We start from the raw sequence: 13,179 nt of genomic DNA, 5'->3' as shown, positions 1-13,179 counted from the left end.
CCTCTTGTTGCAGGAACCAGAGCAAAAGTTTTGTCTAAGTGAAGCTTTGCAAGAGTTGTCTAATTTGCTTTCTATTTCTTAGCACTGTGAAGTAAGAGGTAAAAGTGAGAAACAGAAGAGATGAATTAATGTTAGAGAAGAGTTGAATCCAGAGAGGAGAAAAGAGAGTAGTAGAGAAAACTGAGAGTAGAACTCTGTTTCCTGAGTTTCCTTTGAATGGAAAGTCCACCAGTGATAACATTGATAACCCTGAAACATTTCACTTTTAATTCTTTTCCTTTCTGATGGCATTACAGGTAGAAGTTCTAATACATTCAAGTCTGTTTTTGTGACCTGTGCTACCACAAAGGTGTTGGGTCATGTTTTATTAATATGTTTTTCTTAAGTTTTTTTCTTCCTCTGATACCTGTCTAGTTGAATAAACAGCATGATTCATTTTTGGTGGAAACATGTAACACTTTTTCATGTCTGGAAAAATTGATTTAATATTAAATGTTTTCTTCTGGGTGAACTTATTTTTAAATTTTAATGTGTAAGTTTATTTACATTTTCAGCTTAAACTTGTGCTGTGGCAGTCACATCATTCTTCAGGTGTATCATATTTCACTGCATAAGCAAATCTACCAACACTTGTGAACCGTGACCATTCCAAATGCAGCAGTGTTTGTACAGGTACACTGCATTTTTAGAAACCCTGTGTCTGTCATGAGTAAGGCTGCTACACTGAAGGTTGTCCATAGAATATTCTTCACTGACCTTAATTTAATGTAAAGTCCAGGAGATTGCTGTTTAGATCTTTGTTTGACTGATGTATTTTCTTATTTTCACTATGTTGAAGGCTATGTCTGTTGTCAGTCCATTACATTGACTTGTTTTTAAACAAAATTGTCTCAAGATTGGCATCACGGTTTCTCTTTGGTGCTGGTTTTGAGCTGAAGGTTTGAAAGTGGCAGAGAGGAGTCCACAAATATGCTTTTCTGTGTGGCTTTTATATAAGGTAACTAATGAGCCCAGACAGCTAAGATTATTCAGAAGATTGAAGGTGGTAGAACATTTATTAAACAGTTCATTTTTTTAAACCAATGGTGACGCTTGACATTTCTTTCAGTTTTTGTACTAGCTATGCATAAAATAGTAATAACTTGAGGATTAGTTCCTTCACAGATAGCTTGCTTTTTATTGTCATTTTTCTGTCAAAGCAGCTATTATTATATAACTTAATTTATGCAGTATATTCTGTGTTTTTGCAAAATCTGACTTGCTTCAGAGTTTTGACTTTTTACTTGTTTCCCTGTGCAAATTTGCACTGCTTTCGCTTTGCAAGTGATTAACAAAATATGAGGTGATCACTTTCTTCCCCTTGGGTCATGAGAGAATTAGGGCTACAATGAATGTTAGTCTGTGTTAAATCTAATCTCATTTCAGAGACTGACTCAACTAGCTTAGTGTAATTTTGGGCAGATGTCTACCTTCACTAATAAGAGACATGCCTAAATCAAATCAAGTTGGTCTCGTTTACAGTGTTTACCATCAGGAAGTTTCTGCAAATTAAGAGTTGAATTTTCTGCAGTTTAAGTCTAATGCTTGTTTGGTTCTTGATGGACAAGGTTAGTGCTGCCTTCTCTGTAGTGAACAGTGAGGCCTTCCAGAGTATTGCTGTGTTATTTGTTTCTTCTTAAGTAAATCCATCAGATTCCCTAATTTATGTGTCACAGACTTCTGTTGCATCCATCTGTGCTTTAAGAAGAAGCTCAAAAAATCGTGTAATTTACCAGTAGAGTGGGATATTTTATGTGTGCTTGTCCTTTATCCTGTTGGATCAAATTCTGGGTTAAGTTGCAGGCACTGTAGGTATGATCTTTAAGTTTTTTAATAATTTTGAAAGTGTAACTTCCTTAAGAGTAAAAATTTGAAGGTAATCTAGCCTCTTGACCCTCAATTAACACCTAAGCCCTTAGAAAATGTAATTACATTATGGGGTTATTTTCTACCAGGAAGAATAGTATGGGATTGCTTTGTTCCCCGCAGTAGAGCAGACCTCTGACAAAGAGGTTGTATCCTGTCTGGTTTGTTCTTTTTGTTGCCTTAATGTGATACTTGTTGAAAGAAACTTTTTCAATGCCTGACTTAAGAATTTGGTCTGTGCAATTACTCCACTTAAAGCCACAAAACTGAGTTATTGTTCAATTGCAATCGAGTACTGCTGTTTTACAGACAGTGGGAAACAAATGGTGGTGGTGTGTGCAAAATTCATGAACCCTATAAATCATGAGATGCCTTACTTTATTTCTTGGCTTTGTGGAAAAGAAGTGTTTCACTTTGAGTCTTCTAGTATTTCCATTTTCAGTTTCTTAAAAACATACTTTATAAAGAGTTTAAATTTTTGGAAATAAAGCAGAATACTGCCCTTGATGCCTAGTGTAGTGTAGTTACCACTAGGGTGTAGAATGACTATTCTTTCTTCCGTTTGAATTTATACAAAGGTAAGCGGGTCATTGTTTCATATATTTGTGTTTCTGAGTAACTTATCGAGGGTTGCAGTGTAAATCAAGGAGGGATTATTCACAAACCTAACTTGCACTTTAACCTTGAGAGAGTGATTTCAAATCCTTTAAATTGAATTCCTTTAAACTGAAACTGTTAGATTTAGACTGGCTTTAGCCTGTGCTGTTTTAAGACAAAAGCCTGATTCTGGCAGTGTGTATTGACCCAGCTGGAGTCATAACAAAATGAAGAAAGATTGTTGTATATTTGGAAAAATAGATGGAATTATTAGATCAAAATTAAAGCCAGCCTTTGAAAAAAAATTAAACTGACTGTAGGTTAAACATGCAGAAGTCTTATTGCAGCTTATTAGAATGCTGTTTCTGGAAATATCTTTAGAACTTAGACTTACTTTATCATACATGCAACTATCATGTAACTTATAATAAATTATATTAAGAAAATACCAAACATATAGACGGAGGGATTTTTTTACTTAATATGCTGTCCCTTCTTTTGATGGAAGTGGTTGTGCAGGTGTTGCTGTGAGGAACAGCAGCAGCCAAGGAGCAACATTAGTTTGCTTTTGCTTTGAAAGCTGGAGGATATCTAATTACTGCTGTTCCTGGTGGGTAGCCATTCTCTCTTGCCATGCATGTGTCGTCCGGCAGGCAGGTAACTGACCTGCTGCTAAATGCTGAAGCAGCTCTGTGGAGGCTCTCAGATAAACTGATTGCAGCTAAGGAGCTAATACAAGGACCATGTGTCCCAGACCAAACAGATGAGCTGAACATATGCTGAAGCAAGCTTGCAAGCTGGGAAGCCTTAAACCAGAGCTTCCTTTCCCCTTCTTGCACTGAACATGCAAAGGGACCCCAAAGGGCTCTGTACCTAAAATGTAACTGTACAACAGGTCAAGGCAGCTCCTTAAAAAGAGACAGCTTAGAGCTGCTGGGTTGAGGTAGGTTGAATAGAGATGTGTCCTTGTATGCGGGAGGAGAGGATGTGGGTCTCTTCAGCCAGACCTGACTGCCTGTAGCAGCTTTTGTTTGTCTTGCACAAATGCATGAGCTGTGGGTTCTTACTCATAATTTTCTGTATGGGCTGTGTTTCATTCCTTTTGCCTTTTATCACCTAGAGAATCACTGCACTTGCTCTCAGTCAGTCTTGGGACGAAGCAGTTGTTGTCTGTTCTGTGGAGCTTTCCAGGTCAGAGGGTATAGACTGAGCTGAGTCAGTCTTTCCTGTTGTCCAGCCTCAGTCTTTAAAGACCTGCTGTATACAGTGACTCATGAACAAACAAATGTCTGTCCTTTGTTGTAGGTGAATTGGTATCTGATTTTCTTGAAGGATAGAACTCTGAAATCATTACAGTGCTTCACAGAAAATGTAATATCTTGTTTCCTTTGTCTAATTTTGACAGGATGTGTGTATTTGTAATTGAGATGTGAAAATGTGAACAAGTTAAATAAGTCCAAATGTTTACTGGAAGAACTATAATGGAATTGGTAGCACTATCAGAATTTAATGAGCCCCAGATTGATGATACCTAAATGAGCAAGAAATAAAGGGAAATCCTAATCCTTCCTGCATATTCCCCAAGCTAATGTTAGGGTTTAGGAACTAATCCATCAATGCACGTTACCTATGCAAAGAAGGTGAAAACTGTGATTATAATGGGACTGTCTTAAAAAGTATCTCCTTGATTGTGCTGGTTGCATTGTACTTGAATCTTGCAAATTGCAAATCTCAGTGATTATGTGCCTAGCAGGGCTTTTAACACTTTCTGGTTTGCTTGAACATAATTTATAGCTCTTGCATTATGCCTTCACTCAGAAATTTTGCGGATGGTTGAACTGGTTATCATCACAAAAGACCTTTGCTGTCTTTCTAGATGAAAGCAAAATCCTGGCTGTTCATTACAAGTAAAACTTGGACTTCTTTAAAAATTTAATTTACCTGAATTCTTTAGAAATTAGTTGTGATGGAACTTCCCCCGCTTGTTAAATGATGCAAAATACAAAAAACTATGTGAATTAAAGTCTGATCTTCCATCTAAACTACTTGGGCAAGTGGCTTAATATCTTGTGCTTTTAAATATTTGTGGAAAAAGTTTTATAGGTATCCTTAGTAAGTACATTAGCTTAAGATTGCTCTTAGTTGTGTCAGTTCATATTCATATGAATTCAGTTCATATAGGATGTCTTCAGAGAATGAATGTGGTTATCTCTAGGTGTGCAGGAAGGTATTGTTATTTTGCTGGATCCATTTATTTGCTTTCTGACTGTATGGTTGTGGGGGTTTATGTTTTATTTTCAAAATATTAGCCTAGATAAAAATGTGTTTTAAAAGTGAAAGTTAATCTTAGCTGAGGCCTTTCCAAATGAGAATGCGTGGTCATAAGCACTGGACTTTTCCTTCCAGGTCCCTAGTGAGAATCTTAAAGGCCAATCCTAGGAGGGATGATGGCCTGCGCTGGTCTCATCAGGTGCTGCTCAAATGTTAAAGTACTAAAGGTTGAAGAACATGTGACATGAAGCATCAGCAACTGTTGTCAATGTTCTGTCCTTTTGTTTCCACTCCTTACCCTCTCTTATGAGTGCAGCATTTACTTTTTAAAAGCTCACTTTAATATGAAAGTTGTATGGATAAAAGCTAGTATTTTGGGGTCTTATGCCAGGTAATTTTCAATCCTTGATATTTGATGAGTTTAATTTTTATGATGAGAAATTTTTGTTTATGGGAGAGAAAATGAGATTATGTGAAATGTGGTTAAAAAGGGTTAAGCTCTAGGGAGGTAAAAGTTTAAAATATGTCTCATGAGTGAGAGGAAAGTAAAGGTGAGTACTGAAATTGCTTTAAAACTTTCTATTTTCACAAGTGGTTTTTTTAAAGCTTCTAACATTAGGAAGTGTAAAATTTGATCTGCTGCAATGGGCATCTGTTCTTCCTTTCTTCTGACAGGTCGTGACAATGCCTGCGAGAAGACTTCATACATGTTCCTGCGGAAGGAGCTTCCTGTGCGACTGGCGAACACCATGAGGGAAGTCAATTTGCTGCCTGATAATTTATTGAACAGGCCTTCGGTTGGGCTGGTACAGAGTTGGTAAGTTTAAAAAAAAAAGCAGAATGAAAATAAAGCTAACATTGTATGTGTTTTGCTTGCAACAGAGAATGTTGAATTCTTCTTAATTGGTCAGTTTTCTGCCTTGAATTCTTTATAGTGTGTCTTGTCAAATGAAGTTTCATTTTCTTATGTCTGATGTTGATTGTATACTCTAATCTGGATCCTAGCTAAGGATTTGTAAGTTAGTCTTGTAATTTAGTAAAAACTTACTGTTGTCTACCAGGTAATGAAAGTGAGTCTGTAACTTCCAAGAGCAAGCTTTTTAAACATTACTTACTGTATTGCACTCATGGCTTCTTGAAACAGCTGGTCTTTCTCCTTATTCTTCCTTTGTCAAAAATATTGAGAGAAAATTAAAACTTCGTCTGCTTTTTCACTGCTAAATCTTTAAAAACATAATGTGGTATTCAGTGGAAGTTATGGAATGGATCAAAAATCTGGTGTCATCCATTAAACATTCTCCATTGTAATAACTAGCGTGGATCCAAAGTGATTCAAAGACCTGCCATCTTTTCCACAGCAATTAATTTCTAGCCTAATTGCATGTTTGGTGAGATTTATAGACTGCTGCCTTGGATGTAATGTGCACAAAAAAATTGTTGTTCATGGGGCCGTTTACCTGTTAATCCTTTTCCAAAGACTTTGTAAAAATATTTTTGCAGTATACAACAGAAGTGCCTCTGTGAGCAGCAGTTTATTTGATGGTAAAAGTAGCTAATCCTGTAGGTTTGTGTTAAATTCAGTCATAGCCTTTGAGCCAAGAGCTTCTGTGCTGACTATACATTGACTGCTGGCTTGGGTATCCTATTTATCAAGCTTCAGACTTAGAAAATATAAATTAGGATATGTGGTATTGTGTTTGTCTTTGCAAGGTAACAGTGGATGTCTTGATGACCACTTGAAGTGTAGTGATGAAGTGCTTCTAGTGAGTGTAAATGCTGTGGAGCCCCACAATCACTTTGTGGTTAAGTGGCAGCTTGCGATGTTTGAAGGCTTGTCTGTCTGTCTGATGTCACAGGAAGTTGTTATGCTTATAGAAAAGAGTAGATAATATGCAGGTCTTCTAGGCTTTTTTTATCTGGTTGACTTGTGAAGCTGTCTTTAATGAAATGTGGACAAATAGGTGAATGAAGAAAAGGCAGTATTTTTTCTGTAGTGACTGTAGCATAATACTTTTCGTCCAAATGTCTGTGCTGTGGCTTATGCTTCTGTCCTGCCTGTATATACAGAGCTAAGCAATATTTGGATCCCTCTGGCAAAAGAACTGAATGGGTGTGTTCAGAGTGGAGGGCCCCTTGAGAATTTTTGTTGAAGAGGTTTGAGGACTCATGGTGATTTCTATGGCCAGAATAGATACTACTGATGAAAAAACAGGAAAAAAAACCCCAAAACTCAAAATGAAAAAAATCAGGATCAAGTGTTAAGTCAAAATGTGATTTGCACTATCACAGCTGTAGACCAATAGTTACCTGTTGGACAGGCTAAAATACCAGACTGTGTTGAAGAACTTGGAATGGACATCAAGCCCAGAGATGGAAGTTTGAAATCAAAGTGTTTTCTGTAATTTTTTCTAATTTTGATCCAAAGTTTTTGTGGAAAGGAGTATCTTCATTGACATTGTGTGAGAATGTTTTTAATATCTTCTGTCAAAAATAAGAAAAGTAATTGTAGCATTTTCCCCCCGATTATAGGTGTGGACTTTAAAGAGCCGAGTTCTTATTTTTCTGTTCAGAGGTTTTTAATTGCTTAATTAAACATTCACCTGTAGTTTGTAATTCCTGATGATGAACCTTGGGCAAAATTTACTTCTAAATTTATATTTTAAAAAGACCAAGCCAAAGTTTTTATTAACGTCAGTGTGAATGATGTTAAGTAATATGCAGCTATGCTGATAGCAAGTTTGGAAATACATTTGTAGTTTCTTAACTGTAAGTTTAGAGATACCCAGAGTGAGATTCCTGAATTTTATGTAGTAGAATAAATAAATAAATATAAATTGCTCATCTGTTTTGTGAGCGCATAGCATGAAAGAAAATTCTTGAAAGCTACTTCAAGAAAATATTTTTTTGAGGGTCAGATTTCACAATTCTTTGTTTTTTCTGTGCCATACACTGAGAAGGCTTGGCAGTTCATTAATAGACAAGCAAAAGTCTTTTGTACATTTGCCACAAGTGAGCAAAACATTTAATTCCTTATTTTAATATATTTATTTGTTAATATTCAGTAATTTTTATAGTCACAAGAATGTTTGTTTAATTTTTGCTATGATTTTACACTAGAAAACTTAATGGCTTTGTGTGCTTTTGGTGAGACTCCTAATTAGCTGGAGCTTTAACATTTGAGTTCCCAATCTATTCCTTAATGCCAGCATTCCAGAAATTAATACAAAAAGGTCCTAATCTTTAGGATGGGTTTTATTAGACTTAAATTAAAGTGGCTCTGTAAATAGAGGAATAAGAAATCAGCCCTGCCTACAGTACAGCACGGATCCTTTCCCATCAATCCTCTCTGCTTCCAGCCATCAAACATTCTGGATTGTGTCAGTTTTCTCACCCCTTATGTTCCCCTTGGGAGGAAGCCTGCTTTTGTTGCTCCCTGCTGCAGGCAAGGCTTGTTCTCTCCTTCTCCAATCCATCTCCATGGCCATGCTGGAGGCACTTTGCTTCTTGTGCTTCGATGCCTATCAGATTTTACAACTGATTGCTTGATTGCTCTTGGGAGAGGTGCTCTGTTGGTTTGTTCTCCTTCCCTTCCGGGCTCCTCAGCCTGATGTGTGCAGCACTGAGGAGAGGCAAGACCACTGTCCTTCCCTTGTGCTGCTCAGCTACACTCTCCTGAATAAAGCTTGCATTACCCAGAAAGTGAACTTTTAACAAACCAAAAATAATAGTTTTGCATTTCTGTAAAGGTAAAACATCAGCTTTGCCCAGTTTGAGTTCATAGTTTAATTTACGTGTATCTTTTGCAAGGAGTAGGGAAGGAATAAAGTGGCTCAAGAGAGTATCACAGTTAATATCCTCTGGCTGTGAACTGCAGTAATTCCAAATAGCAGACAGATCAACAATCAGCACCTTGTTTTCAGTTTTTCAAAATCAATGGGAAACTTGCTTGATCCAAAGAAGTGGGCCTTTTTTAGGCCAACTTGGAGAGGGAAGTATATCTAAAGTGCAGGTAGGATACTGAACATACGGCAGAATTGTTTAATAAAGGATATGGTCACTAATGTGATGAAGGCAAATAGTTACAATAAAACCTAACAATAAATAAGCTTAGAGATTATAAAATTTCAAAAGTAAGTGTGAGGTTTGCACAGTATGTTACTCAGTTATATGTAAAATTCACATTTTATTTAGTCCTGGACAAATTTCTGTATTTTTCTTTAGTGCTTTTCCTTATAAAATGCTATAACTTTTCGTTTCCCTCTTAGGAAAGACCCATTAGAGAAATACGTACAGTTTGGGGATTAATAATTGGGTTTTTCTCTATTTTTTGCATTGAGACTATGCTAACAAGATTGTGTTACCATGGAGATTTGTTTTATCATTTTAGTGCTTTGATATTAGAATTATTGTAAAGGAAAATCTTAGTGAAATACACATCAGGGAAAAAGCAGAAGTGTCTTGCATTAATTTTTTAAGAAAAGAAAACCCAGAGCTGATATTTTGGGCTTTTTCAGTGCTTTCATGTATGAAATGTGCCATTCTAAAATTATTGCATTTGGCAGACTCACAAGAATTCAATCTACTTGGCAGTAATTAACAGAAGAACAAGGCAAAAGGGTACTTGAAACAAAAGAGTTTGCCCAATGAATTGTTGTGTATTGTGATAAAAAATTAAACACCAGAAAGACAGTAGGTTTGACTTTGATTTCTGCTTTTGATGGTTCACGAAACGTAGCATAATATAACTGACATTCTCTTTTTCTCATGTATACTGGATTTTTAAATTTTCTTTTAGATTTGTATTCTGTATAGTTGTATTGATTTATTAATGGAACAGCAATTAATGCATTATTCTGTAACTTTTTCCTTTTGTTTTTCCTGGTTGGTAATTTTGTGTGAATTATGTTTAAACATCACAAGGTCTTGCTTTTCATTGCTTGATAAATCCTGTAGTTACCACTTTCATTTATCCCTCTCTGCACCTACAACTCAAACAAAAGAACAAGGAAGTAGATGGATTGTATGAAAAGAGAATGACTTTTTCACACACACTTGGAATGAACTGGATTGCTGACTGCTCACCTGTCCTCAGAGTGTAATGGTGGTAATCATTAAGACCAGAGTTACAAATTTCCTTTTGAACGTGTTTTTTCTTAATTTCTTTAATTTTGAGCTGTTTGGGAGAGAGAGAGGGGGTGGAGGGCAGAATTTGGTGTACAAACTGAAAATCACACCTACATAAAAGAAAAAGGTGCTAAAAGCATTTGCAGCTTTTAGTTTCTATTCAGAGATTTAAGACACAGAGTATTACAGCATCCCAGACTGGGTGATGTACAGTGGTAAGCACTGAGCAGTGGGTTACAGTTGTTTGACATGAAGTGACTTTTTTCTAGCTTGGTTTAGTTGTGGGCTTGGAAGAAAATAAAGTAACTTAAGTTTGAAGTTCACCTTTTCTCTGAGCTGACTTGTTGGATACAATGCTATTGCTAATGAACTTCTAAAGTAGAAGTATTTCTTTTATTTTAGAATCAGAAGGAGAAAACTCTTAAGGAAAAGCATTGCCTGTTTCCATAATTTCTCCAGTAATGGCAGGCAACCAGTCAAATCCACACAGTATAAAAATCAGCTATCAGCTACCTTCAGTAGCAGCAGCAGCATTCATTGCTATTTTATCCTTGTGTCTGCACAGGATTGCTGCTGTTTGACATTTATGGTGGTGGGTCTGTATTAAAAGCAGCCTGCTATGTTGCTTCTCAAGCCTGGTGGTGTCTTTCAGAAACAGGACTTTCATAGTCTATGATAACAGGTGGGGGGTGAAGAACATGTATTTCTGAGTGAGCATGATCATAATTTAATTGTTTCATGTGCATCAGCTGAGTTCAGTGTGATGGTTGTGAAGTGGTGCCATCTCTTAGCAGCATAAAATGACATCAACTACGTGCCCTGTTTGTAAGTGACAAATATTTGGGGGATTTCTGTAAGGGTTCCTGATGTTTGCAGGAGAGCACAAATGCAGTGAGGGACAGGAGCTGGTGTTCCTGTGCTGACCATGTTGAAAACGTCAGTGTCCCTGAGCAATGTTAACCTGTGGTTGCAATGTGAAATGGGGGTGGAGTAAGAGGCATGTGGTTCTGGAGGGAATTGTCACACAGACAACAATGCTGTCCCTAGCTTCACTTCAGCTTGAAGATGTAGGGTGAAATTTCAGTCTTGTTAAGCTGGTCTTAACATAGAACTGCTACCGAAAGAGCTTATGCAATAATCATTTTGTTGAGCTGACCTAATCTATTGGGTAGCTGCTATTGAAAAGGGAGAGGCTTGGTTACTTGTTTTGCTTTTTCCTTGTGGAGGCTCTGTGGTTATCTTTTCTCTCTTGTATTAGCTTTAGCTGTTTAGACCTTTCAATTAGCTGTTCTCGTGTGCAAGAAAGGTTTGTTTGATTTTTCATCTATTTATTTCACCGCTGCTGGGAGTTGGAACTGTTGACACACACATCTGATTAACATCTGATTAGTGTTGATATTGTAGTTTGAGTGGCAGTGCTTAACCAGGAGTGAAGGGATGGTAATGTTGAAACTCTCCCTTTTATGTGTGTGATTGATAAGCTTATGTGATTTACCTCAGGAAATAGGTCCTGGTTCTGTAGTCCTTAAAGCTTCATCTGTGCTGCTGAATGCACCTGTTCCAGGGGTGATCCCTGGTCCTGAGGCACAGTGCTGTGTGTGAGGTGGCAGAATTTATCCTGATCTTGGGCCAGTGACCTACAGGGCAGGCTGGCCACGTGCATGTTGAGGGGTTCTGATTTGGGGGCTCTGTGGTACCTCTGGGGCTCTGAGCCTCAGTTAATCTCACTTGAACTAGCTATCTGAACAGGAGAGAGCTGTGTTGTGTAAGAGGGGTTTTTATGAAACTGAGGGTTGTGTCACACAGAGGAGCTGTGGGAGTGTGTGAATGGCAGTGCTCTCCCGGAGTACTCCGGTAGGACCAGCAGTCCTGTTATTGTGCCTTTGGGGAGTGTTCCCCTGAGCTTTATTTTGAAAGAAAATTGGGTTGCTCTCTAAGGAATATGGGAATAAACTAACATCTGTACAGAGTAGATGAGTGGAAAAATCAAAGTTCAGGGACAAACTACCTGAAATTACAGATGTATGTGTGGAGAAGTTTTGCTCCTGCTAACTCCAGTTTGATTGATATAGCAATTTCCCTGAATTGCAGACTGTAAGGTCATAAGTAATACTTTTTAACTTATATATTGTAGTTGCTTTCTTTCCCTTTGTTGCAGCATCCCACTTAGTCTTTGCAGAGAAATGTGTACTATGCATCTATTACTTTTATGTGACCCTGTAGTCTTAAAATTAAATAAATTCAAAAGTATTTTAGGTTCAAGTATTTTAATTGTCTATTTATAATTTTTGCTTATTTCAGGTACATGCAGAGTTTCCTTGAGCTTTTAGAATACGAAAATAAAAGTCCTGAGGATCCTCATGTTCTGGATGAGTGAGTAATTTATTTTTTCTAACAGTCTATTTTAAAACAATCTGTCTCAAATACCAAGTGGTTTTGTACTATAGGAAAACAGTTACCTTATTTGTAAGGTGGAGTATGTATTTGCAAAAGCCCAAATTATAATCTGGAGTAGAATGTAGATATCTTAAGTGCTTTCGAAAAATATATTTTGTATTTATGCAGACTGGTAGTGTAAGAAATGGCATGAAATGCTGCCTCCAAGGCTGTATTGAGAAAACAACATGGATGTGAGACTATACTTGCATATCAAGTACTTAAGACTAAAATGTAATTTTAGTACACATTGAGCTTAGTGTTCTGTTGTGCATAAAGTATGTTAAGACATTATTAGTTTGATTTTTTTTTTTAAGTTTTAAAGCATTCCAATGTGTCAGTCATTGTTTTTATCTAAAAGCTTCTTTAATGGACTTCAATTAGTGGTGTTCACCTACCTCACTGAATAACATTACATGAGAAGAAAGGAAAACTTAGCCAATTCTCTTTATCAACAAAATCACATTGAAATTGCCATTAGAATGTTTCCTTCAAATGTGTATGCATCAAACAGAAAAGAGCCCCACATGTGAGAACAGCAGGTGCAACATATGCATCAGAGATTTGAAAACAAAATGAAAACACACACACCTGTCTAACAATATGGTCTGTTGTTACTCTGTACCTATATCAGTCAACTTTGTTTCAGGATATTACTTCTTGCAGGTTTTTTGTTCCATTAGTTAGCTGTTTTAAGGTAGTTTGTCTTTCGGATTACTTTTTAAGCTCTGAAATCCTGCATGATCAAGCAATGCTTTATAGAGTTTCATAAAACATCTTGCTTTGTTTGTGTACCATGTGGCCTGTGCTGTGCAAAAATGGTGTTTTGCCTTCAGCAAACTTCAG

The 13,179-nt window shown here is 36.9% G+C and overlaps 1 protein-coding gene across 1 annotated transcript in view; it reads left to right on the top strand.

Annotated features, from left to right (window-relative positions):
* PDK3 (pyruvate dehydrogenase kinase 3) overlaps positions 1-13,179 on the top strand; it is a 51,168-nt gene that overhangs the window by 13,455 nt on the left and 24,534 nt on the right. The window contains exons 2-3 of the mRNA XM_086879856.1: positions 5,449-5,590; positions 12,199-12,270. Of these exons, the coding sequence (XP_086735982.1) occupies positions 5,449-5,590; positions 12,199-12,270 (214 nt within the window). The remainder of the gene's footprint in view (positions 1-5,448; positions 5,591-12,198; positions 12,271-13,179) is intronic.

Source organism: Cyanistes caeruleus, chromosome 3, assembly GCF_971803275.1.
Source record: "Cyanistes caeruleus chromosome 3, bCyaCae1.hap1.1, whole genome shotgun sequence".
Taxonomy (NCBI): Eukaryota; Metazoa; Chordata; class Aves; order Passeriformes; family Paridae; genus Cyanistes; species Cyanistes caeruleus.
The sequence above is the reverse complement of the archived record's forward strand: the minus strand, read 5'-3'. Positions and strand labels throughout refer to the sequence as shown.